Here is a 23,865-nt window from a genome sequence, read left to right as displayed (position 1 = left end):
AAAATAAAAATAATAACAATGAAAAATAATTAAAACTAACCTGAATAAAAACAAGAGTCATATAGCTAGAAGCTCTGGGAGGCAAAGGCACAGTGGTGCTTTGAGCTAAATGCCAACTTGCTGATGTTTAACAAGTAATGATGACCATGTTCACCATCTTAGTTTAGTGTGTTAGCTCGCTAACATTTGCTAATTAACGCTAAGCACAAAGTCCTGCTGAGGCTGATGGTAAATCACCAGTTTTGGTAGCAGTGGACAAAGTGAAATTTTGACCTGACGATGTGTAAAAGTGCATTCTTGACTTCAGAAATTGTCCTGATTAAAGCAATGAATAATCTTAACTCAAAATCCACTCATTTGTTTTTTGTTGTTTTTTTTTTCCCCCAGAGCTTTCAACCGCATCTCAGTCTTTGTCAGCAGATGGCTCATTTGTCACGGAGACGGCTCAGTTGACAGAAAGATGAAGGAGGTTATTAACACCTGACACCAAAGACCATCTTTGAATGGAGACAGAGGTTGCAACTTTTGTTTGTTAAAATGTCAAGGTAAGTTAAAAGATATGCTTCATTAAACTAGCCTCAGTTTCATGAAGCAAACCATGACTGAACTGGTGAAGGCAGTCAGACAGGAATTAATTTCACTTCTTCAACTTTTAATCATTATGTAGACTTAGAAAAGTCAAACCAAAGACAATACACTGCCAGTTTAGAGTTTGTGTGTGCGTGTTTTCCATCTCGTTTCCTATCACAACTACCTGAAAACTAGATCCTGCAAGGGCGACACACTTTTGCTTAAGTGAAACTTAACACATCACATCCTTCTCTGTGAGAAATCAAACCTCTTTGCACTCGGTCTATGTTTGCAAACAAAATTAGGACATTATTTTTCTCATGGGGAGTTAAAGCCCTTTTCTCTGAAAATGAAAAAGGACAAGGAAGACCCTAGGAAAGAGAGGAGAGGAAAGATTGCCATGCCAACACTATAAAAATTGATTGCATATGATGGTGGCACAGATTGGGTCTGACCTCCCAGGGCAGATTCTGGTATTTAAACCTGAGGCCTACAGAGAGAACAAGTGTACCTCTGCCATGTTGCAATGTAACCACCTTAGAAACACCCAATAAATTAGCTTCTTGATCCCATCAGGAAGTTATAACAACAGACACATTTACTACATCATGAGCACTATGCACATTGAAGATGACAGATATCTTTATTCCCCAGGGTGACTGTGTTTTGATTTAATCACATTACGAGATTATATATTATTATACTTTAACGCTCCTCCATCAGATGGAGTTATGAGAGTGCATTATTGATACAGTCAACAGTATAAGATGTTTGAGCAATGCAGTCAGATCTTGTCCGATGCTCGATGCTGAGGCTCAAATCAGCTTCAGTCTCATTCTGCACACTCCACCAAGAAGTGAAATCGACCCTGCTCTTATCGCAGCTTAGGTCTGTTAATAATCTTGATCAAGTGGATAGATAGTGGTCGCTTATTGCAGTTTCTCTCTCCCTCTCTGCTCTCACATCTTTCATGCATCAGAAAATAAATTATTAGCGACAGAATCAATACATGTGACCAGATCAGAAATTAATGTTTTGGGCAATTAACCTGACGCTCTTGGAGGGCTGACTGATTTATAGTGTGTAGCCAGAATATAGATGAACTTTTGGTTATAAGACAGTATTTCGAACCACAGTTCATCTCCGCTGCCCGTGATTGGTGATATTAATTACACATTTGACTAATAAACAAAGATGAAGATAATTTGTATACGATTGAAATGAGCAGTAACAGATGTGATCTGGCATTTACATTCAGCTTTTTTCCCCACAGCCAGTCTGAGGCATCTCATATTGAGTATGTGCCACTACTAAAGATTGATCACTTGTTTTGATTTTGTTGAAAAATACAGCTACAGACTGCACATTTCAAGTACCTCACAATTAGTTAAAGCAGACTAATTTAGGTAAGATATGCTGCATATTTTTTTTATGAACGCCTGTTTGGTCATCATAAAAAATAGCCTGCGTTTTAGCTTTCCTTTGACACAGTAGTGTTAATTTATTATAAAGATATTAATTTATAATACCTTAGTAAAGAGGCTATCAAGTATCATAAATAGCTCTTACAAATACAAAGATGCTGACCAAATAGATACAACACCCATAGGGGTAACATCTACTGCGATCATCAATGCATCTGCAATAAATTCAGGTTTAATCATCCTCTTTTTCCTTCATATTTTCTGCCTCTGTCTTTGCCTCAGTGACTTGTGTGAGCTCTCTTATGTCTGCTAGCGTTTTAACGGAGAGAACAATGTGATGTTTATGACATGCATATGTCAGCTGATGGAGCTGATGGTTAAACAAAGACAATAGTTAGACTAAAATATGCTGTGATCATGCAAATCAGCTCCCTACATTCCAAACATGATTCAAAAGGAAACATACACGCACAAACTCAATAATACAAGTGGCAATCTACGGTATCAATGACAGCTTGAATATAGAATAGATGGTTTACCAATGTCACCATCTTAGTTTAGTTTATTTGAATTCTAACATTTACTAATTAGTGCTTAACACAAAGTACAGTTTGTTACTAGTGCAAGTATTGGTCATTAACCAAAGTACTGGAAAACTTGAAATGTTGACCTGATGGTAGCACTAGAGGAAAAGTCAGGTGATCACCAAAGTTATTTCAGTTGATCCTGAGAGGGACATGAATATCTGTACCAAATTTCATGGTGATGAGATATTTCATGCAAAACTATAAATGTCAACCTCATGGTGGGGGTAAAGGAAAAGTCTTAGAATCATTAAAGTAATGATGATTGTCTGTACAAAACTTCATGAAAACCCAGCCGATAGTTCACACAAACACCTCACTAAAAACCACAAATGTCAACCTTGTGGTCAGAAGATCATCAAAAGTCTGTTGGATTCATCCTCTGGGGACAATGAACGTCTGTATGAACCTTCATTGCAATCCATACAATAGTTGTTGAGATATTTCACTCAGGACCCAAGTGGTGGACCGACTGACCAACACTGCCATCACTAGAGCCATAGTGCTGGGGTGGCTAAAAACTGGACTACATGTATAACATGACTTGATTCCATGTTAAGGACATTTACAGGACTGCCATAAACTTGTACTGAATGTCGTAATCTCACTGAGACGATACCACACACATACAAGCAGTAGGTGGGAAAACTAGTAATTTAATAGTGCAATTTAGAAAAATTCCAAACACTGTGTTGAAACAATCTACCAGTTTTCCAAAATATGAAATGAACATGTACATCAGAACTCAGATTCAGACGACTCCTACTGAAAAAGATTTACTTGCTTTGTTATAGTCACAAAGCTGCTGCTTGGGGACGTTACCAAGATGGTGCCAAAGTGAACCAATAGAGATTTTACTTTTACAAGCTCTATAAATCCTCATCAGACTCACTGTCAAAGTATTTATAAAGTATTTATATTGCACCTAAGCTCTCTTCAACAGCTGATGTGCTTTCTGCTCTTCGGTTCAGTCCGTGATAAGCTGTCTGCAGACAGATTTCAGCAGCAGGCTTTGGATTGTTGCTTCAGTCGTCTTGGACAAATCAATGTGCATCAGTGCAGAAGAAGTGTGACTGTCTGACAGGCAAGATCTATTGGTTTTGATTATACTGAGACAGGAATTACATCACTACAATACTACAAGCTTATAGTTGGCACAGCTGAAATCTGGATATCTATAATCTTGATGTTATATAAAGTAAAGTGAAGAAATACATCAAACATGCTGCCAGATATCTTTGTGCTTTCTTAAGCCACATTGATTTCCATTAGCAGTCTGTCAACAGAAAAGCTGCCCAAACATTTCTGCAGCATGTCATAGTTGCTGTGTTGCCAAAGGTATGGCAGGTTTGTTTTTTCAGTTCAAGAGAGTGACATATACAACAATCCTGAAAATCTCAAAATATCAACTTTGTCTTTGTGTTCGGTATGTGTCTTGACTTGGCTTTAAGCAACACTGAACTGCCAAACTCTAAAAAGAATTGCTGTCTACATGGGTAATGGTCAGCTTTCCACACTACAATCTGACATGCCCTGTTTGTCAGAAGACTTAATTGGCCTATTTCCCATATTTATTATTATTATTATTATTTATTATTTTTAGTATCATGCCTCTATACAAACCTTTCTGATTAGTAAAATTTACTCACGTCACAATAAACATCCTTTTCTCATACAAATATCATTATAAATATGATGAATATGATGTTTCCACCAATGAGGAAACTCCAATACTGGGCTGGCCAACCAATGGTGTAACTTCATCACTCAGTGAGTCAGTCAGTCGGTGACAGACAGGTATTCAGGGTTATAGGGCTGGTCCGTAGCCGGTCCAGCCAAAAAGAATGCCAACACTTCATAGGCTGCTTTTTATTTTGTGAATTTCAAAAAACCCCAAACAAAACAAAACAAAACAAACAAAAAAACTGTGATAGCCTCGGTGTGAAGTTTAACCCTTTACCACCTTATTTAATCCTGACTCGCACATTCATTTGCAATAACTACAAACCTGTGTGATGCACTATGTCCTGTCCTCTTATTTTTCAAACCTGAATGAAATTCTTTGAAACCTAGCGGTAAATACTAATTTTGTGTGCTGGATTTGGGTTTGCACAATTTACACCCCATGTGAGTGCATTTATCATTCCATTCAAGCCAGTCGATGTTATTTAACCATTATTCACAAAATGCCTGCATCCTTTAATTCAGTCTCAGTCTTTCATTTCTTTTAAAGTGGTGGGAATCCGACGTAAGTACTCAATTTTTATTGTTTATTGCCCCATGCGGTTTTGTAAAACTCTTAAAACCTCTGGAAAATACAATGAATCTATCATGAATTCTGGATGCTTGCAGTGACACTTCATTTGGAGTGGCTAAAATTACCTTTTTGCTGCAAAACAAGAGAGATCTGAGAATTACAACTGTCTTGTTTGCCAGACAGCTTTGGGAACCATCAGTTTTGATGGTAAAGCAGAATATCTTCAGATTCAACTCATTAGCTTTCAGTTTTGTATACCAGCAGTTTTTGAATTTAAGGAGTTTATCTTTAAATGCCTTGAGGTTTGAGCATTTTCAAGTGGTTCAGTTTTAGCTGTGTTTGCTTGTATGTGCACTCCTGCTAACAAAACTAACAAACATGATGTTGTTTTCACTGTCATAATATCCATGCTCAGTTTACTGACCGCTGGGCATCTCAGCCTATTAAAAATCCTGCTGTGCCTTTAAATTTACGTGATCTCTGCAAATTAGGTTTGACTGACACATGCGTTATTTGCTGTAATACATTTTGTTGTATCTCAAACAACATTCATTTGCTCTAGATCAGGGCCCAAATGGGGTCAGAACAGAATTAATGATTGAGAATTGCTGTGTGACCTATCCTTAATTAATTAGCTTATCGGTCTGCTTTGGCCTTTGGGCTGCAATTACAGGATAGAGGGAGAGAGGAAAGCCAAAGGGAGGAGAGTGTGTGTGTGTGTAAGGGCAGGGGATGTGACCACTGAGATGCGCTGAATCTAAAGGCACCAGCTGGGGGAGAGATAACACAAGGAGGAAGAAAATAATAAGATGAACACAAATCTGTTTGCTTGTTTAAACAGGACAATCACTGGCAGATCATTCTCAGAGAGATGAATATTTATGTAGAGGACATGTTGACATAGTGTGAGGATAGCAGTGGGGGTCGACTCTAACAGAGGCTGCCTGGCTCACATGGAGGAGCTGCAGAGCTGTGAATTATCACTTCCCTCCCTATAGCCGAGCCCTAAAGCCCCGCTGCTACATATCTTTCCCTCTTAATGCCTCCTCTTTCCCTCTCTTTCTCTTGGTGTGTCACTCTCACACACACACACACAATCATACGAGTACACATACAGAGAGTTGCAGGCTATCCACCTGCATGCACTTAAGTAGTCTTGGCTTACTCTGAGCTTGTATACGCTGACTTCCATAATCACAACAGTGGTTTCATTTCTGACATTTCCTCCACATTTATCCCTTAAAAGAGCATGTGGTGTTCTTACTTATGTATTCAAGCTTCTTAGTGATTTCTAGAGGTGCTGTAGCTATAAGACAATGGTTATTGAAAAGCAGGGCTTTGTGCTTTTTTTCACTAAAGCACATGAAAACTTAGTTTTAAATGTTATGTACACTACATGGCCAAACATATGTGGACACCCAAACAAAGTATGTGGACACCCGAACATCGAATCCAAATGTGACTGTTGAACATCTCGTTCCATAAACATGGACAGCGGGAAGAAGCGAATGGCTGCAGCCAGCGTTTGTAGTTGGCGTTCCAGTTTATCTCAAAGATTTTGAGGATGGGGTTGAGGTCAAGCCTCTGTGCAGGCCAGTCAAGTTCTTCCACACCAAACTGGATTTCTGTCTTTTGTTTTCTTTTTGAACATATCGGTAATGGTGGCTAGGGCCTTTATTTACCTCAACTGCAGAGGGTACCAGTCCTTTATTGGAAGCAGGCTTATATTAGAGAGAGGTCTTTATTTCTGATTCCCTCTGTTTGATAAGTATATTTGCTCATAATTTAGCATGAAGCCTCCTTGTTTTCTTATCTGCTTCCGTTTGCTCTTTAAAATTTTTGTTACTGCATTACCTGTAATCTACTTACTCCGACATGCGGAACAACAATTCTAGTGCTTGAGTTCCAGCCGGAATGTTTTGGCAGTGCACCACATAGCTGTAGCATTCACTCTATCTACAGGGCCCAAATCACGAAAAACAGCCCAGACACAAAAGTATACGAAGTACACACTCCTTGTGATGATGTCAGCCACAGACAGCTGTCCCTTCCATAGTCTTTGTTGCTAAGGTTGTTGCCAAGGTTCTTCCATGAGTTGTTTGCATTGGCTACTTGCATAACTCGGATTTGGGCTCAAATAAGTACAGATCTATTTGAGAAGTTTATATTTTGAGTAAAGAACAAAAAAAGAAGTGAAATCCTACTACTACTGTCTGTTTACGTAGCCTCCCGAGCCCGTGGAAGTCTGCTGAGGGGCAGCTGCTGGAAGCTAGCCAATCAGAACAGAGTGGGCTCATCGGGAAGGAGGCCTTAAAAAGCACAGGAGCTAAAACAGTCTGTTTCATGCAGGCTGAACTGAGGTGCTGCATAAAGGACCAGTATTAGTATAAATAAGGGATTTGAACTGTAAATCATTGATTTACCAGAGCCCCGTAATATAAATATAGACCTAGAAATTTGTATGATACATCCCCTTTAATTATACATTACCTAAAATAAGAAAACTCAGGTAATGTTTGTCATCAGGATTGTGAGGTTTTGGTTTGATTAGATTTAATGTAAAGTGGCACCTCCTTGGCAACACAAGCAAACAATCCGACAAATTACATCATGTTATGATTCTTAGTAAAACTACCTTTCCAACACAGTCTAAGGCACAAAAAGTTATAAAATACATACATTTATCATGTGAAATAACCAGTATAGTTTCAAGAACTTACACATACATAAAAAGCATAATACACACAGCCACTTAGATGCAAACACATGCAAACATAAAGTATACATGTACACATTAAGATGCACACATAAAAACACACACACACACACACTGATTCTGCCCTCTAAGGATTGTTTCATCTTCAACATCAAAAGGCACCACTTTCATCAAACAACACGTATTTGATCAAGGTCAGCCTATAGGACGAGGCTTTGAAATGAATGCACAGCATGGTTGACACAGCATGACACTAGAGCACCAATATCATATTGTTGACACTTTAATGACAGTCTGTATCAAATTCACTTCAGTGACTATGAGGAGTGCATGGAGGGGGATTGAACAGGACAGTGGAGCAGGTTAAAGCTGCTGGTTTACGGATATTGACACTGCCACACATGGAGAGAGAAGGACAGAAGCCTGCCACGCTGACTGTGTTGACAGTCACTGGCAAACCATCTACTGTACAAATCAGTGTACTCTGTCTTTTTTATGTATGAGAAAAAATATAAGAAATACCACTGTTCCACTGTTGTTTCAGTCACTAGAGAATTCAATGTAGCAATAAACCAATGATATGCTGTCTTTAATACTGGAAGACAAAGTTGTCCTCAAACCAATATTTTAAGGACCTGCTGTAGGGCATTACAACCTTTATAGTGGGAGTAAAAATGTCTCTAAAAAGTTAAAATGCTGATATGTTGCTATTTGTGAGGTCCAAAGGCTCATCATAATGAAGGTATTTAGTATTGTGAACTATACATGTATAGCTCACAATACTAAATACCTTCCTGTTTTATTAAGTGTACCAACTGAGCCGCTCTGCTGTGAATAAGAAAGATAAGGGCTGGATAGCAGGGTGAAATTAATAAAGGTAACTGTCTGTATTTTCATGATGCTTCTTTGACGGCTGCACTGCAGAAGAGAGAGAAAAATTAGCTTTGACCCTCATGATTGAATTAATCTCAGGATTAGCTTATTCTTTGTTCTCTGCTCATTCAGATATTTCTAAATGAACCATCGGTGTAATGTCTCACATCTGATGAAACTTTTATGTCGGGGTTTGGTTTCAAACCTGAGAGGATTGCATGATGTTTGATAAAGCTTATTTATCCTCTACAGCACCTTAATGAGGACAGACTCAAAATCTCATCTGCATGCATGTTTTTTTTTTAATTATACAAAATGTGGGATGGATGGAATATTCTGCAGTATCACAAATCAGAGATGTCAGGGTGCTGTATGTTTGCGAGTTTGGGAATCTTTTAATCATGTCTTTGTATCAAATTCCTACCTCTCGTTATATCTGTGTGGCAGTGATGCACAGACACTGAGGGGGCATGTGTGAAAACTTGTAAGAGCACATTTCCCAGGTGTTCTGCCAGTTTCATATGCAAAGACATCAGTTATATAAATGCAGCATCAAAGGCTTACATCCAGCCTGGGACCTTTGTCATGTCACCTTGATTTCACTGTGAACTGTGGAAAAAAGCAGAAATGCCAAACAATCTAAACAGCATTTCCATAGGAACGCTACAGGTCCCACGCATGATGCTCTCCAGAAGAACAAACTTTGCTGAATTTTTTACTAGGATAATGTCTCATGGGGAAAATTTAACTTGGAAAAAATGTATTTTTGACTTTGCAATACAGACTTGTGTTGTGTACTCTATCTATCTATCCATCTATTTATCTATTCAGTGTCTTTAACACTGCCAAATCTTGTCCAGTCCACCTAAACAGTTGCAGTGTGGTACCTCACACAGTTCTGGCAGTTATTCATTGGAGGGAATTGGACTTATTGCTCTGCACATACTGGATAAGGAACTGGATGGGAAGCCAAGTGTCCTGTAAATTCTTGGAAAGGATGAAGGCAACCAAGTGGTCATAAATTCTCCATGCTGACTAGTGGAGGCTGCTGAAATGCTTTTCACACATGACTACCACACAGTTTGTAAAGCTGCAGGCATTCACAAATAAAATTATATATGTATGTATATATATATATATATATATATATATATATATATATATATATACACACATAAATATATATGGGGGGGTATGACATGCAACACGGATCCCCCAGCCAGGAATCAAACTGTGGACAGTGCGGTTATGTGTTATGTGTGGTTATGCACCTTAACCATTAAGCCACCAAGGCAACCTCAGTCTTTGGACCACAAACACAACATTTAGTTAACCTTAACCAAATACTTTTAGTAGTCTTAATTTAACCAGATCTTGACTCACAACTCATTTAATGGTTTAGGTACATGAAGATTTGTCTGTTTGGTGAGTTGATGGATTTGCCAGCTTGCATATATAGTGGAGAAACTGCAACATTTATGAAATGTCCTGCAAATTCTTTACACCTTTTATTTCATAGCTCCTGATCACTTCGCAGTGCCCCCAGTATAATTCACCTTAGCTGTTCTGTCTGAAAAGAGCACTTTTGACAAAAAGGGCACTCCACTACTGTGCACACTAGCGGAGTGCTGTTCAGCAAATGGTTTAAAACAAAGTCTATAAATTACTTTTAAACCATCTTTAGACACAAGTGTGGAGGAAATGTATGTCTTCCGCTCAAAATATCCCCTGCCTCCATCTTCACTCTCTGTTGTCTCTCACAGTGTTGCTAGACTGTCTCCCTCCTCTGTCAGGAGAAGACTGTCCATCAGGGCTTTCATAATGAAAAGTGAGCTCTCCCTCTCACCTTCCTCCCCTCTTTCTTGTCCCCTCTCTTTCTCCACCGTCAGCTGCTGTCTCTTCCAACTTTCCTCCAACACACCCTCTCTTACTTAGCAAAGTCAGAGTCAAAGTCAACAGTGAAGACAGTGGGAGTAGGCTGTATGGTGAGTGAATTGAGGACAGCTTTATAATATAAGGTAATAACACAAGACTGTTTTTGCTGATGGGGTGTATCTGATAGCTTTAGTTGCATTAACTGTACTACAGTAAGCATACCAAGCTGAATGAAGAGCCAAAACATGACATCCAATGAATACAATCCATATATAAAACTCCAAGTGCGTGCAGAAAACCTGCAATGGACCAAAACTCTATCAAACAATGGAAATGACTGCAGTAGTGCTTCCTCTCCTGCGCGCCAGAGCCATCACTATCTCTGAAATATGACAGTCGTATTAGGAACAAAGCCAATGAAGCACGACACCAGTTCGGCTTGCTCATCTGCATTTATCACTGAAGTAGGATTACAGCGCTTTAGGATCCACACTAATGATTATTTTCATTATTAATCATTCATTTTTTGATTATTTTTACATTTTTCATGGTCTATAAAATATTTTAAATAGTGGGAAATGCCTATCATAGGATCTCAGAGGCTAAGGTCATCTCTTCAAATTGCTTGTTCATATCAACCGACAGTCCAAAACAGACAGATTTTGAATTTGCAATGATTTAAAACAGAGAAAAGGTGAAACAAGCAAATGGTTGTCCTATTTGCTTGATAAATTACTTAAAACTTGACTATAAAAATCTATTGAAAATCAAAATTGTTGTCAATTCATTTTCAGTGCTGCAAAAATGTCCTTTTGTTATTTATTTATTGGTACATTGATTAACTGAAATTTGTGATTACACATTAATAAAAGTAGAAAGAAATGCTCATGTTATGTGGTTATGTGCAATCTGTGAGTTTTTCTAAGGCGAGACATTAAAATGTGTGTTTGACAAGTAAAACATAAGACTGGACAGGTACAGCTCCTTCATTCCCAATCAATGACAAAAGACTTGACACAAGAGTGGATGGTGGTGATAACACACGACTGGACAGATGGATGGACCAACAGATAGATAGATAATTATGCCTAAAGAGAGAAACTCTGGTACACACACACACACACACACACAATCTATATTTACTCTGCACACACACACACATACACACACACACAGACGCACACACACACACCCACACACACACACAAAGACAAATAGCTTGTTGTGAATCTCACCTTTCCTGCTGCAGAGGCTCCTTGATCCATAGAGAAGCTGCAGAAAAAAGGTGAAGAGGACAAATTAGCCACTGGGGGACAAGAGTCCTCAAACACACACACACACACACACACACACACACACACACACGTCTCTCTTTAGTGGTTTAAGAAAGAAATTATCAAAAGAAATGATAAGAAAAGAAATGATCTTACTGCTGACCATTTTATTACAAATTTTATCCTGGTCTTCTTTTTCTTTTCTTTTTAAATACTTATTATTCCCCTAGTGTCTGGGTAATTTTAATACAATGTGAAGTTTGAAACTAGTTGGACATCCACTAAAGTTGAGCCTTTATACTTTGTTACAAAAACACAAGATCAAATCATGTTTGAAGAGACTGTTCCCTTCTGAAGTGGCCTGTTAAATAGCCCCTCTACAGTCTGAAAGCCTCCCTGGGACTTTAAGCCATCCAAACAATAGAAGAGTGTGAATAAACAACATGTTTGAGTGGGTTGTTAAAATCCCTGCTCCAGCCTGCAGGGGCACTGCTGAGTATGAGCTTTAAAACTCACACACTTGCCGGTCCCCTCTTGGCCAAAATTAAAATAATTTCACCAGAGGGCTTTAAACATGATTTTATCATTATTAATGACCAACAGGGAACCAGCAAAATGTTCCCTGTTGCCTTGGTGTAACCTGATGCGCCGCATGGTTTCTTACACAGAACCATCTGAGAAGTCGTCCTTGGAAACTGTTTGGAAAAGGGCAGGCACTTTCAAAAAATACTTGGCAGGTGATTGGATGAACCATCTGTCCATCACTGTCTTATCTTGCGAGGCAGCTGGATTGGCAACACTGATTGTTCGGACACTGATTGTTCAGACACTTGAAGCCTGACAAGATGGATTCTTGCGTGATCTTGTGATATCTTGATCTTGCGAATCCAGCTGCCTTGCAAGGTGAGACTTGGTGGTCCCCTGTTAGTGAATGTGTAATGATACCACGGTCCACTTTTTGTAAATCAATATTCAGATTAATTAAGGTGTAACTTCTTGTTATCTCTTCACAGTCTGGACCATGAGACACACATATTTCTGTATATCAGTATAATAATACAATATATGTATGGAGAATTACCTGATGTGATTATTTAGGGTTGGATATGTATTCTCAAGGATGTTTTTTAAGGTCCCCCTTTCCTCTAGCTTAAAATTATTTATTTATATATATATATGATATTTTGATGTATTGTTGATATGCTGATGTATTATCTTTTTTGAGATGTCCCTTTTTTGAATTTTTGAATAATTGTTGATTGATTTGAGATGTTGGGCAGGTTGGATGATTACCTACACCTGCCGCCATAGAGCCTGTGGGATTCATTCTTTAAAACTTTTTGACCTGATCCAACTTGGATTGAAACATGGTTAAAATTGTGGCTTTAGAGTAAGCATGCAGGCCTTACTCTCTTCCTATTGGTGGAGTTTTTTAAAAGCCCTGCACCTACGTGATGTGCATATAATTGCGTCCTTACATCTGACCCGTGACATATTTTCTTAGTGCTGGGTGACAGATAATTTTGTCATATTGAAGGTACCTTTAGACTGCACTTCAAAACACTCATACACACACACACAATGTTCAACGCCATAAAAATAGGCAAACTGATGTGTATATACATTAAGTGCATACACAGGAGTCTCTCATGATGAGCTTTTAATGCAGTCAAAGAGCAAACTTTAAGAGTGCATTAATACCAACAAGTCCTATAAATTAAATGACCATATAGGTCATTTGACCATGCACTGCAGAACGACACGGCTCTTATCGACAGAAATCTGCAGGACAACATCATTTGTCTGTGCTTTTCAAAACCATTACAAATTACTGCTAAAAAATCATGATATTTTATGGTGTGACAACGCTGTGGTTAAGGTCTGGTTAGGTTTAAGCACAAAAAACACATGTATAGGTTTGGGGAAAGATCATGGTTTGGGTTCAAATGATCACTTTGTTAAGGCTTGAGAAACATTTGGTGTTAGGCCACCTTCGTCATCATGGCTACAATAGTAACCAAAGGGTTAAGGTTGGGGGACGGTGTGACACAAGTGTGACCTGTGGCAAAGTCTACTGTTGGGTTATACCATCCATCCACCCAACCCACCACCTCCATATGAGGAACCAGACGTCATCTGAAATGTGCCACCGCTCTGGTTCATAATTACTTCACCCGCCAGATGACATCTGTCACTCAAACGTAACTACTGTATATGTCGTTTTTGGGCAACTGACCTATTGTGTCGTTTTTCTTTGGAGGACAGGCTCATTTATACTGTAGTGAACATATTATTTCACCAATTTTCTCACTAAATCACATTCATCGCTCTCTTACACACAGATTTTAGTCACTATGTTCTGCAGTAACATCACTAATCATTAATCAGCATTTTTGCTACCACAGAGGCAGTTTTCACACACACACAAACACACACACACACACACACACACACACACGAGTGATGAATGGAAAAGAGGATTTGAAACATCTTGACTGACAGCTTTTGATCTTTTTGAATATATTTCTCATTTATCGCAGGCTAATAAAATGCACAGTACCACAGATTCATCACGGCTTTCATGTTTCTTAGTGACATGGCACAAACCGCTCTGCACAGAAAAGCATTTTTACAGGAAAACGTGAGGTGTGCATGTCTCTCAGTCTGGCTTTTCAATAAATTGAAAGCACATATATCAAAATGCATGTTACAAACACACACAGCAACACTCTCTCTGAATCCATAAAAGGGAGTGCTTTGAAACATCTGTCATTTTTTTTTCACACCCATATTCATGCCAGAACGAAATGAGTCGAGCGGATGTCTTTACATCCTCAAGTGCTCACCAAGTAATAGCCTTTAAATCCAGGAGTAAACATGACAACTCAAAGCGCTGCCTTCCGGGCTACAAATGGCAGGAAAAAAATTAAACCAGAGTCCGAAAAACACTGCAGTCTCACCTGCAATGGCACATTAAACTCAGAGTGGAGATCTGTTTTGCGATTCAAATTGAATTAGCCCTTTTGACTTGGAAGACCAACTCAGCCGTTTATTCTCTCTTCTTACTGCTTTTTTAAATGTCTCCTCCCTGGCTGTTCTCTCTGTACTCACAGATAATTGATAGTCTTTAAAGGACAAGATGAACAAGACTAAATGAAATACTATTGCAACGTCCCTCAGTAAGAAGACGAAGAGACATGCTTTAGCTTATGAATGTGTCAACAAATGTGTGCTGTAATATAATATAAAACATGCATCATGGTAAGAACACAAGCAACTGTGCAACTGTATGTATACAAATTGATTGATAACCATTGTTTTATGGCAGCACAGCACACATTTCAACCCTTAAACTCTTTAACCGGTTTGAAATGGTGCATATTCCATTTGTTTCACATTTATACTGGGAGAAAAAAAATAGGAATTTATGTAAATTCATTATTGGAATTTATGTAAATTTATGCATCCAACATGCTAAAGACACAGGCAAAGAGAAACAAGAAAACATTATTTCAAGCACCCAGCATTTCAAGTCTTAACTTTTTTTTACCTGCCTCCTGGTGCACCTTCCAAATCTTTCCTTTTTAGATTATTAAAAATGTGAAATTAAAATTCAAGACTGGGGAAATTATGTAAATATATGTACGGGATTTATGTAAATGTATTTAAATGAAGAAGGGCATTTTAACTCCTGTATGTCTTTATGTTCTAGCACTGAAACACCACAGTGAAACAAATGAATACACACAGAGAACAGCCATCTGTCTTTTATAATGTTCAGCTGTGTTGCCTCTGCAAGAAACAATAAAATAACCATGATATACATCTGAGAGGAGATTCGACCAGAAATTCATTGTGGATGTAAATATTAAATACCTTTATGGCCGTGTTTGTTTGAAGAATCAGCAAGGAATTACAAGCTCTGAGTTGTCGCTTTGGCTGGTTGTGTGTTATTGACTTAGTCTGGCATTTATATCAGACTTTAATTTGGTTGTTGGGGATCACATTTATTCCAGGGACTTGTACTACGAAGCAGGATGTGGGGTTAGTGAGGTAACTTCAGGTTAAACTCTGGGTTTTCAGGGTTACGATGATGGTTCACTTCTTACCGGGTACATCACCATGGTAACGTAGCCTGAACAGCTAACCTTCTCCAAGTTAACATCAAAGGATCGGATCACAACATGTCAACACCTCGACCACTGACCAATCAGATTACTGGAAATAAAGAGTCATTGTTCCTACAGGAGCCCTGAGTTTACAATAAAGTGACAAGTAAAAAAGAGCAATATATACTTTTATAGGTCAGTAGAAACGTTTTATTATTCCAGGCTTTTTATTTCCACTCTGGTTTTAAAACAGAGCTTCTAACAAACAGCGAGATTGTTTACAACACTAAATACATAATGATGATTTTAGCTGCATTTTAATTGTGCAAAGTAGATTTTATCCCCAGAGTGCCAGCTGACAGTGTGGATGATTTTACACTCTGATTCCATCACTGCAGCTCAGAATAACATGAGACAACTATGTGATGATAACTGAAAATAAAAATGAAAGATTGTCTTTTATTAGAAAAATAATCCACACACTGTTAATTGGCTCCCATGATTATAAATGCAACATTTGGGTCAGACAGACCTCATCAGTCATTAACTATTTTTCCACTCTTTGCTTCAGCAGCAGAAACAGTCTGGCGTTACTTTTAAGTATTTTTATGTGACATATTCAGAATGGTTTCTTCATCATCCAACTAAATAGCAAAAATTACTCACTCTATACTTAAGTTATATATAATAATACCTATATGTTTTTTAAGCCTTAGCCTACTTTTAATATTTGAAAATTATTTCTAGTGTTTCTACATCTTCTTACTCTGTTGTATGATTACAGGCTTGTTTGTTTGTTTGTGTTTGATGTTTTCTGCAGGTAGTTGGTATCGCTGTTTCATCTCGTATCATATTCAGTACTTCATTCATGGTTCTGATGATGTCACTCATAGTTAACAACCCTTGCCTCTTTCACATGAACACGCTCATAGCTGGATAGGAAAACTGAGAGTTGACTGAGCTAGTTGATAGCCAGCTTCGTAGTACTGGTTATCTGGACGGCCAATGTTAGACTCAGTGAAGCCAACTAACAAAAAGATATCCTGGGTATGTTGAACTTGCTTCGTAGCACAGGCCCCACCAGGTCATGAGCTGCAGATGAGTTGCTCAGGTGTGACATTTTGAAAGGAGTTCTCTGTTTTTCCCAACAGAGCTGCATATTGCTTTTTGTTTTCTGCAAAAAGGGTGCGAGTGAGAGTCCTGCCATCTTAGAGAAGGGCCTCTGATCACATTGGATGGTTAAAGACTGTGACTTGACTGTAAGAAGGAGGGGATGTTTTTCTGGGTGTTCTCTTCATTATCTCTGTGATGTCTGTTTCTTGCTGCGCTGCACAAGTCCCAAGCTTCTTTCTTGTGCCAGTTTTCAACGCTGAAATTAGCATACTCTCATTTTTAAAAAACTGGGTTGACTAAAGGTATCTGTTAATGTGTGGCAGAGTAAAGGAGACAATCAAGATGATTTTTTCTAATATTAGTGGTTAAATATTAGTGATCAAATCCTTGCATTACCTCAAAGACAAAGAAAAGATGAAATGTGAAACTCCTCCTGTTGTACTAATAAGGTGACTAATGATAGTTCTTCCCTTGTTGGTAATCTCATAGCATTTCAATTTCTGTGTCACCTGCAACAAGGTGGGCTTAATAAATATCTCATCTGATGTGTACGTGACGTGTAAAGAAAATTAACTTACATTTACAAGTTTAAAGCCTGTTTATATACAGTTGGTCATTTTATCAGAGCTTGTATGCCTTGTCAATATCCCAAACATCTGATACATTAATCTTACTTCAGAAGATCTAATTAAGTTTTCTCACCCTTTTATTCAATCAGGAACCTTACTTACAACCAGTTCTTTATGTGGGCTGCCTTCTCTCCTTCAGCTTTTATTCTGAGCCTGGACTGAACAGCACATTACAGGACTCCATGTAATATTTTGACATACACTAATTAGCTTTCTTGCTGAGAGTTGGATTGGGTCGATACCACTATGTTCACTTAATATGAAGCTACACCCAGGAGATGGTTAGCTTAGCTTGGCACAAAGACTGGACAGGGGGAGTCTCGTCTTCACCATCTCTTTTTGGCAAGAAAGCAAATAAGCGTTATTTCCCCAAAGTCAGACTAATTTTGAATGTTAGCAAGCAGAGTAACAGTTTTCACAGATAAGTTTGTAACAGACTATTTGGGGCCCAATCAAAACTCACCCTGCCACGCTGCTGTTGGCGGAGCTCTCTGCGATCTGCGAGCTGGCGATCCACTTGGTCTCCCCAACCACCGTCCTGGCGTGCGGCAGGCGTCCCACGTCTTTCACCGTCATCATCAGGTGCCGTGTCGACTTCAGGACCCTGACGGCTTCGTCATGCGGGATGCCCAAGAAGCTGCGGCCGTTCACCTCCAAGATCTGGTCACCGACCTGTGGGGACGGGAGGGAACAGAGAGGTGTGGCGGGGGGGACTGAGCAAGGCGGCGAGAGTGGACTAGGCAGAGACTGTCACATGCACAGGTTCACAGGTCAAAGGTCAGACAGAGGTAACATAACAGATGGAGGTGGTGGAAGTGTGTGAAATGTTAAATAGATCAGAGTGAGATGATTAGGTTGTAGGTTTCTTGTTAAAAGTTGCGTCCCTTTCAGGTTGTGCAGCGAACAGAAATAATTACACAAAGACTCAAATATTCTCTGCTGACTGAAAAGTTCAAGACCACAAGTGTTTAATATGTAATTGAATTCACATGTAATTTCACATTCTATCAAAAGGCTGAGCCTGGAAGCAGTGGCAGAAGGAGTATAATGATGTCCATACTAAACACCACCTTGGACTGTACCTCCTGTCTCCTGTAATGAGCTGATATATTGTAGCTTTAACCTCAAGGTCAGCTCCCTGTGGTGTTCTAGCGAACCTCATCTGCACTGAATGAAGCTGAAGCACCATCTCAACCTTAAACTGCATCTCTCCTACATGCTTGATCTGCACGTCTGCCTTGCTTGACCTTAATCTGACAGATATCAATCATGACTGGGATGTATTCTGTTTATACTCCGTGGTCTCCTTGTTATCATTCTTACAGTGTTTTTTAGGTATAAAATGGGCCTCAAAACAGAGCTGTTCAATCACTACGATCAGGTTTGTACCCTGCAACAGAAGCGCAATTAAGTCTTTAATTTGAAGCATGGCTGTTGTGGGCTAAGTCCTTCCTAAACATGCAAAAAAAAGTCAGTGTGTGACTGTTCATGTGTTTCTTTATACTTAACTTATGTTTCTTTAACATAACATCACAGTTCCCATTAGATCTGTAGCACTTGGTCTGTCAAATCACCATCATGAATTCATTCATTATGCCTGTACTGAAGGAGCAAAAGAAGAGCAATAGCTGCAATGTAAAATAATATTGAATTATTCAGAAATATCCGTTACTTGAAGTGCTGAGTATAAAATTTGCCATTTAATGAATATTTGAATTTAAAATGACTGATGATAATAATACTATGAAATATTGTCATGTAGGGGGCTCCAGCAACAACCAATCCCCCTACCTTAGGCACATTTTGTCCAAAGCAATTGACCAATCCTAAGCACTGCCTATTTCCCTTAATGCATTAATGACAGCTAAGCACAGACTCAGACAACTCAATTCAATCTTTCAATGGTGTACCCATTGGGCTTGAATAACCTATTATATATAATCACACTATAAGGAGCACTTCACAACAAATCTGTACCTCCATGAGCCTGAAGCTCATCTCGATGTCTATTGTAGCAAAAAGTCTCATTTAGAGCAAGTCACAATGGGAGCTAGAGCAGAAAATACCAAGATGTGTTGATATTACAAGTGACCAGCAGGGTGAAAGTCACAGTGCTGACAATTGTAAAAGTCCTTTGTCCCCCAAATGTAAAGAAATATTTGGGTCAAGAAATTAAGATGAGGTGATTTGGTCATCTTAGTACCTCACACTGACTCAAGAACTTTATCTGTCACCATAACTGTGTAATAAATTCAAGGACAGGTTCGACACTCCTCCTTCATAAAACAGCACAGAGTCGTTGGACTTGTAAATTACTTTGGCTGGCATTTAGACTTGATATAGTGTTTAGCATTTTAAAAAAAAAGTCTCCAAATGTCACTTTCTGTTTCTTTGTTTTATTCCCAACTTACTCTGGTCAGCCAACCAAACCTTGCAATGATTTCAATGTTCTCCCAAAGCAGCAGCCAATACAAACTAGTGATTAAAGACAATCAGAATCTCATAAGTTTCATTTTCTTGGGTGTTTTCCAACAACCTGAGGTAACCCAACACCAGATCTGGCACACTAATCCACAGCAGTACCTCTAGCGCACATCTGAGGCAGCTGAGGATACTCTCCACATGCAGTTTCTGCAGTGGCACAATTTGTAATACTTTGTGGTAGGGCCGTTTGATTGCAAACACAGGGACACATTATCAAAATTGCACTTATAGATGCAATCAATCAATCAATCAATGCTAACAAGCGTACTGCTGCCACAGCAAACAGTTCTTATTCGTGCTGTCAGGCTGAGCTGAAGCCTCTGGGATGAGAGACAGATTTTAAGACAGATTACAAGCTATTTGTTCCAGCTGTTTGCATCAATAATCTGCTTCTTATGGACTTAGTACAGTGTTTGTCAAGCCTGGAGCTCAGTGTATTGTGAGATTCATCTCAGTTTCACTTGGATTTGACACAGTGTGAGAGCATGGCTGTGAAATGTACACACGACACCATTTTACTCCTTTTTGTTTGTATCTCCGTCACTTGAGGAGAAATGGCATTCTGTCTTGGTTATGAAAAATATTATACTATTGCATCTACTATTGTGATTATTTCATAAAAAGAAATGGTTTTTGTTTATATTAATGGTCTAATTTTAAAGGAAATGTCTGAAATGACTGCTCCCTTCACATTTTACGCACTTCATTATGTTATAATTTTAACTTAAAATGGCTTTAATTTACATTTTCTGGCAAGTAATTCTACACAAGATAACAGTAATGGCAAAGCAACACGTTATTTACAAGTATTCAGACCTTTTGTCATGTCGCTCCAAACTGAGCTCAGGTGCATCTTGTTTGCTTTGATTATGAGATTGTGATAACTTGTAGTAATTGGTATGCCTTTTTTCACAGCAAATATTAGGAAAATCACAGGTGTTACTAATAACATTAATGATGACTCCAATATATTCAAGTGTGCCAGTAAGGTCTGACAGTGTGACAGCCAGCCAGCATGCAAAATACCAGGGCTGTGTCTGAAATCACTCCTTACTTACTTTATAGTGCACTAAAAATGTGGTCTTTTTATTTGAGTATCCAAATTTTGAGTGTGAAATTAATGCACCACATAGTGCCCTCAAAAATTCCCACAATGGAGCTAAAAAGTAGTGTCCATAACATGTGTGATACTGCTTTCTGACATTACAGTGGTGACGCTAAATGGATTGGAGGATGGAGGATTTATACATGTCAAAAATCTCAATTTACTGCTCACTGTAGAGTTTTCGACACAGCCCAGGAGCCTGAAATTGAAGCATTGATAATGTTATTAGGAACACCTGTGTTTTCCTAAAGTAACGACTCAAATTATCTGCTGTGAAAAAATCCTGTTAGTTGCTATGGTGACAAAGAGTGGGGTGACATAAAACAAAGTCCACAGTCTGGAATTAAAACTTGAGATGAGAGCCATGTGGTGCGTGTCATTCCAGTCGGACATTACCAACGTCAGCAGAGCTTAATTGGACACATCAATGGATTAATGGACTCTGTTTCTCGGTGAAGTCAGGGTGCGTGAAATTCGTCCGAGCTTCCCTGTTGAAGCTCCAACTTTGACAGCCTTTCCATCATCCTTTTTCAAGTAGACCTTTTTAAGGTCAGAAATTTTCGAGTTCTAAGTCACTCCGGAACTCAGGAACACAGAAATACACCCCTAAAACACCCACACTTTTTAAATTTTATTCATTTTTAACTCTCTGGTAGAGTGGAGGAACAACTTCTACAAAAAGTAGAAGCAGCAGGAAACAGAAAAACCTGTTGTGGCATTTCCTCTCAGGTTGTTAAAAGTGTGAACAAAAACATACAGCATGAATGGACACATACTGCTTTAATTGTTTAACCTTGCACATCTTTTCTATGTGAGGCCTAGTGTGTTTTTTGGCCCGTACTGTTTCAGTCCTGTAGTTTCTAAAAGAAATGCTGTGTGTCTGCAGCAGTTAATCAAGTCAGATTATTTGCACCTGTTGTACTTGACAAATAAATGGAACTTTGATTAATTACACGCTGATTAAGTTTTATGACCCTCTGAGGCTCATTCAAAACCACACTGTTAATTACACAGGGACGAATTAGAGAATGCCAATACGCAGTGTTCATCCTCCCATAAATTTCTCTATTATTCTAATGGTTCACGACGGATCAATCGATATTTTGGAACACAAACTCCTCCACTCCTACAGTAAGTTATCTGTGGTGTCCTTTTTAATAATTTGAGGGACAAACATGAAAATCCATTTTGCCTTTTTTATGATGTACTTTAAACAAGCATATTCCTCTGATCTGCAGATTTGACTGTTACATTCAGAACAATATGACATTTTTCAGTCATGGGACTGTGCATGTTTTGCAGTGGCTGTCCATATACTTTTGGCCATATAGCGTAAGAAGTGACAAGTGATAAGTTTATCATTATCAAACCTTTATTCCAAAACAAACACACTATGTAGTATATATACACATAAGATCTACACACACACACACACACATAAGCAGCTTTATGTGGTTAAAGTCGGTTCACTCGACTGCATCATCAACTCGCAAATGACATCTTTCCTTTCCTCCCACTCTCTCACTCCTTCTCTCTCTCTCTCATTATTCTGCTCCTGTATGCCCCCTTCTTCTCCCTCATTATACTTCTATTTGAGAGTAGATGGGCCCTGTCCTGAGTCACAAGCACTTCATTTTTTGAGATCAATCTCTGCGTCACACTGGAGGTGCCGTCGCAGCGCTGCATTCTGGGCAATTAAAAAACAGCCAGCGGCTGTGATGTTTATGATTAAATCTCTAATCAATGCTGCTGTTTAATAATAACACATTCTTCATACAGAGAGGAAAATAACTCAGAGTGCAGAGCGCGGTTCGATTGGCTGCAGTGAAATACCACACATAGTTTTACTGAAAGTCTCCCAATTATAAACTCTGTATGTCCAGAATGATTTTCCCTTAAAAATGAACACACACCTGCATGTGACTGAGGATTCACCAGGCAGGAGAAGTGAGAAGTGTGTAGAGAAAAGTTTCTGTGGTATCACAGTGGCTCTACAGACTAATCCAGGGTAGTATGTGGAAGTAAACTGTCTGTCACTGTCAGCGCTGCAGTGGTACATCACTTGTCATATGTAAAGGATTTTAACAGCTTTTGTACAGCTTTTGCCAACAATCATGTCCAGTAGCACCTGATACATTTTGAAATATAGGCATCAAAATGCTCCTTAAAGGACAATATTCTGTATTTTTCTTATTCTCAGGAAATCACATGAAAAAGATGAATTCCTCCCTGCCATACACTCCCATCTGTGTCCAAAAACATGAGCCACACTGTTGCACTGGGTAACTTGTTCCTTCATCACCATGAGCACGTCCTGCGTAGGTTATTTTGAGTCAATCCCACATATGACATCCTGCTGCGAGAAATGCTCAACAAGAGCACTAAATGTGTGTCAATCTGAGGCTGAAAATAGCCCCAAACATATGTTTGAGTAACATTTGTGACAAACTACAGTGCCCAGCTGATTTTTAGCCTTTAAAAAAGAAAACTATATATTTGTGACCAGTTTTAAAGGATTACACATTCAGTAGAAAGGAGCATAAAGTTAGAAACAGCCTGATACTGCTTAAAGTATTCAAAACACATAAATGAGCCACTCTCAAACTAATGGCCTTTTCATGGAATGTACTGGCATTTAGAAAAATATAGAAATAGCAGTTATACACAAGGAAATGTAAAGAAAACTAAATTTAGTTATCATCTGCTGCAACAAAATGGCAAACTTGAGCTTTGAAAAAACATCCACATTCACATAGGCAACTTTTATTCATCAGAGGAGGTGATTACTGACCCTTAGCAATTCAGCATTCTACTCTGTGAACCTGCATTTCACTGCGTTATCCCACCGCAAT

The 23,865-nt window shown here is 38.8% G+C and overlaps 1 protein-coding gene across 3 annotated transcripts in view; it reads right to left on the bottom strand.

Annotated features, from left to right (window-relative positions):
• whrna (whirlin a) overlaps window positions 1-23,865 on the bottom strand; it is a 139,828-nt gene that overhangs the window by 28,892 nt on the left and 87,071 nt on the right. For all 3 annotated transcript variants that reach the window (XM_042394650.1, XM_042394647.1, XM_042394649.1), the window contains exons 4-5: window positions 17,888-18,096; window positions 11,535-11,571 (exon numbers count right to left, since the gene is read on the bottom strand). In XM_042394650.1, the coding sequence (XP_042250584.1) occupies window positions 11,535-11,571; window positions 17,888-18,096 (246 nt within the window). The remainder of the gene's footprint in view (window positions 1-11,534; window positions 11,572-17,887; window positions 18,097-23,865) is intronic.

Source organism: Thunnus maccoyii, chromosome 19, assembly GCF_910596095.1.
Source record: "Thunnus maccoyii chromosome 19, fThuMac1.1, whole genome shotgun sequence".
NCBI classification, from domain to species: Eukaryota; Metazoa; Chordata; class Actinopteri; order Scombriformes; family Scombridae; genus Thunnus; species Thunnus maccoyii.
The sequence above is the reverse complement of the archived record's forward strand: the minus strand, read 5'-3'. Positions and strand labels throughout refer to the sequence as shown.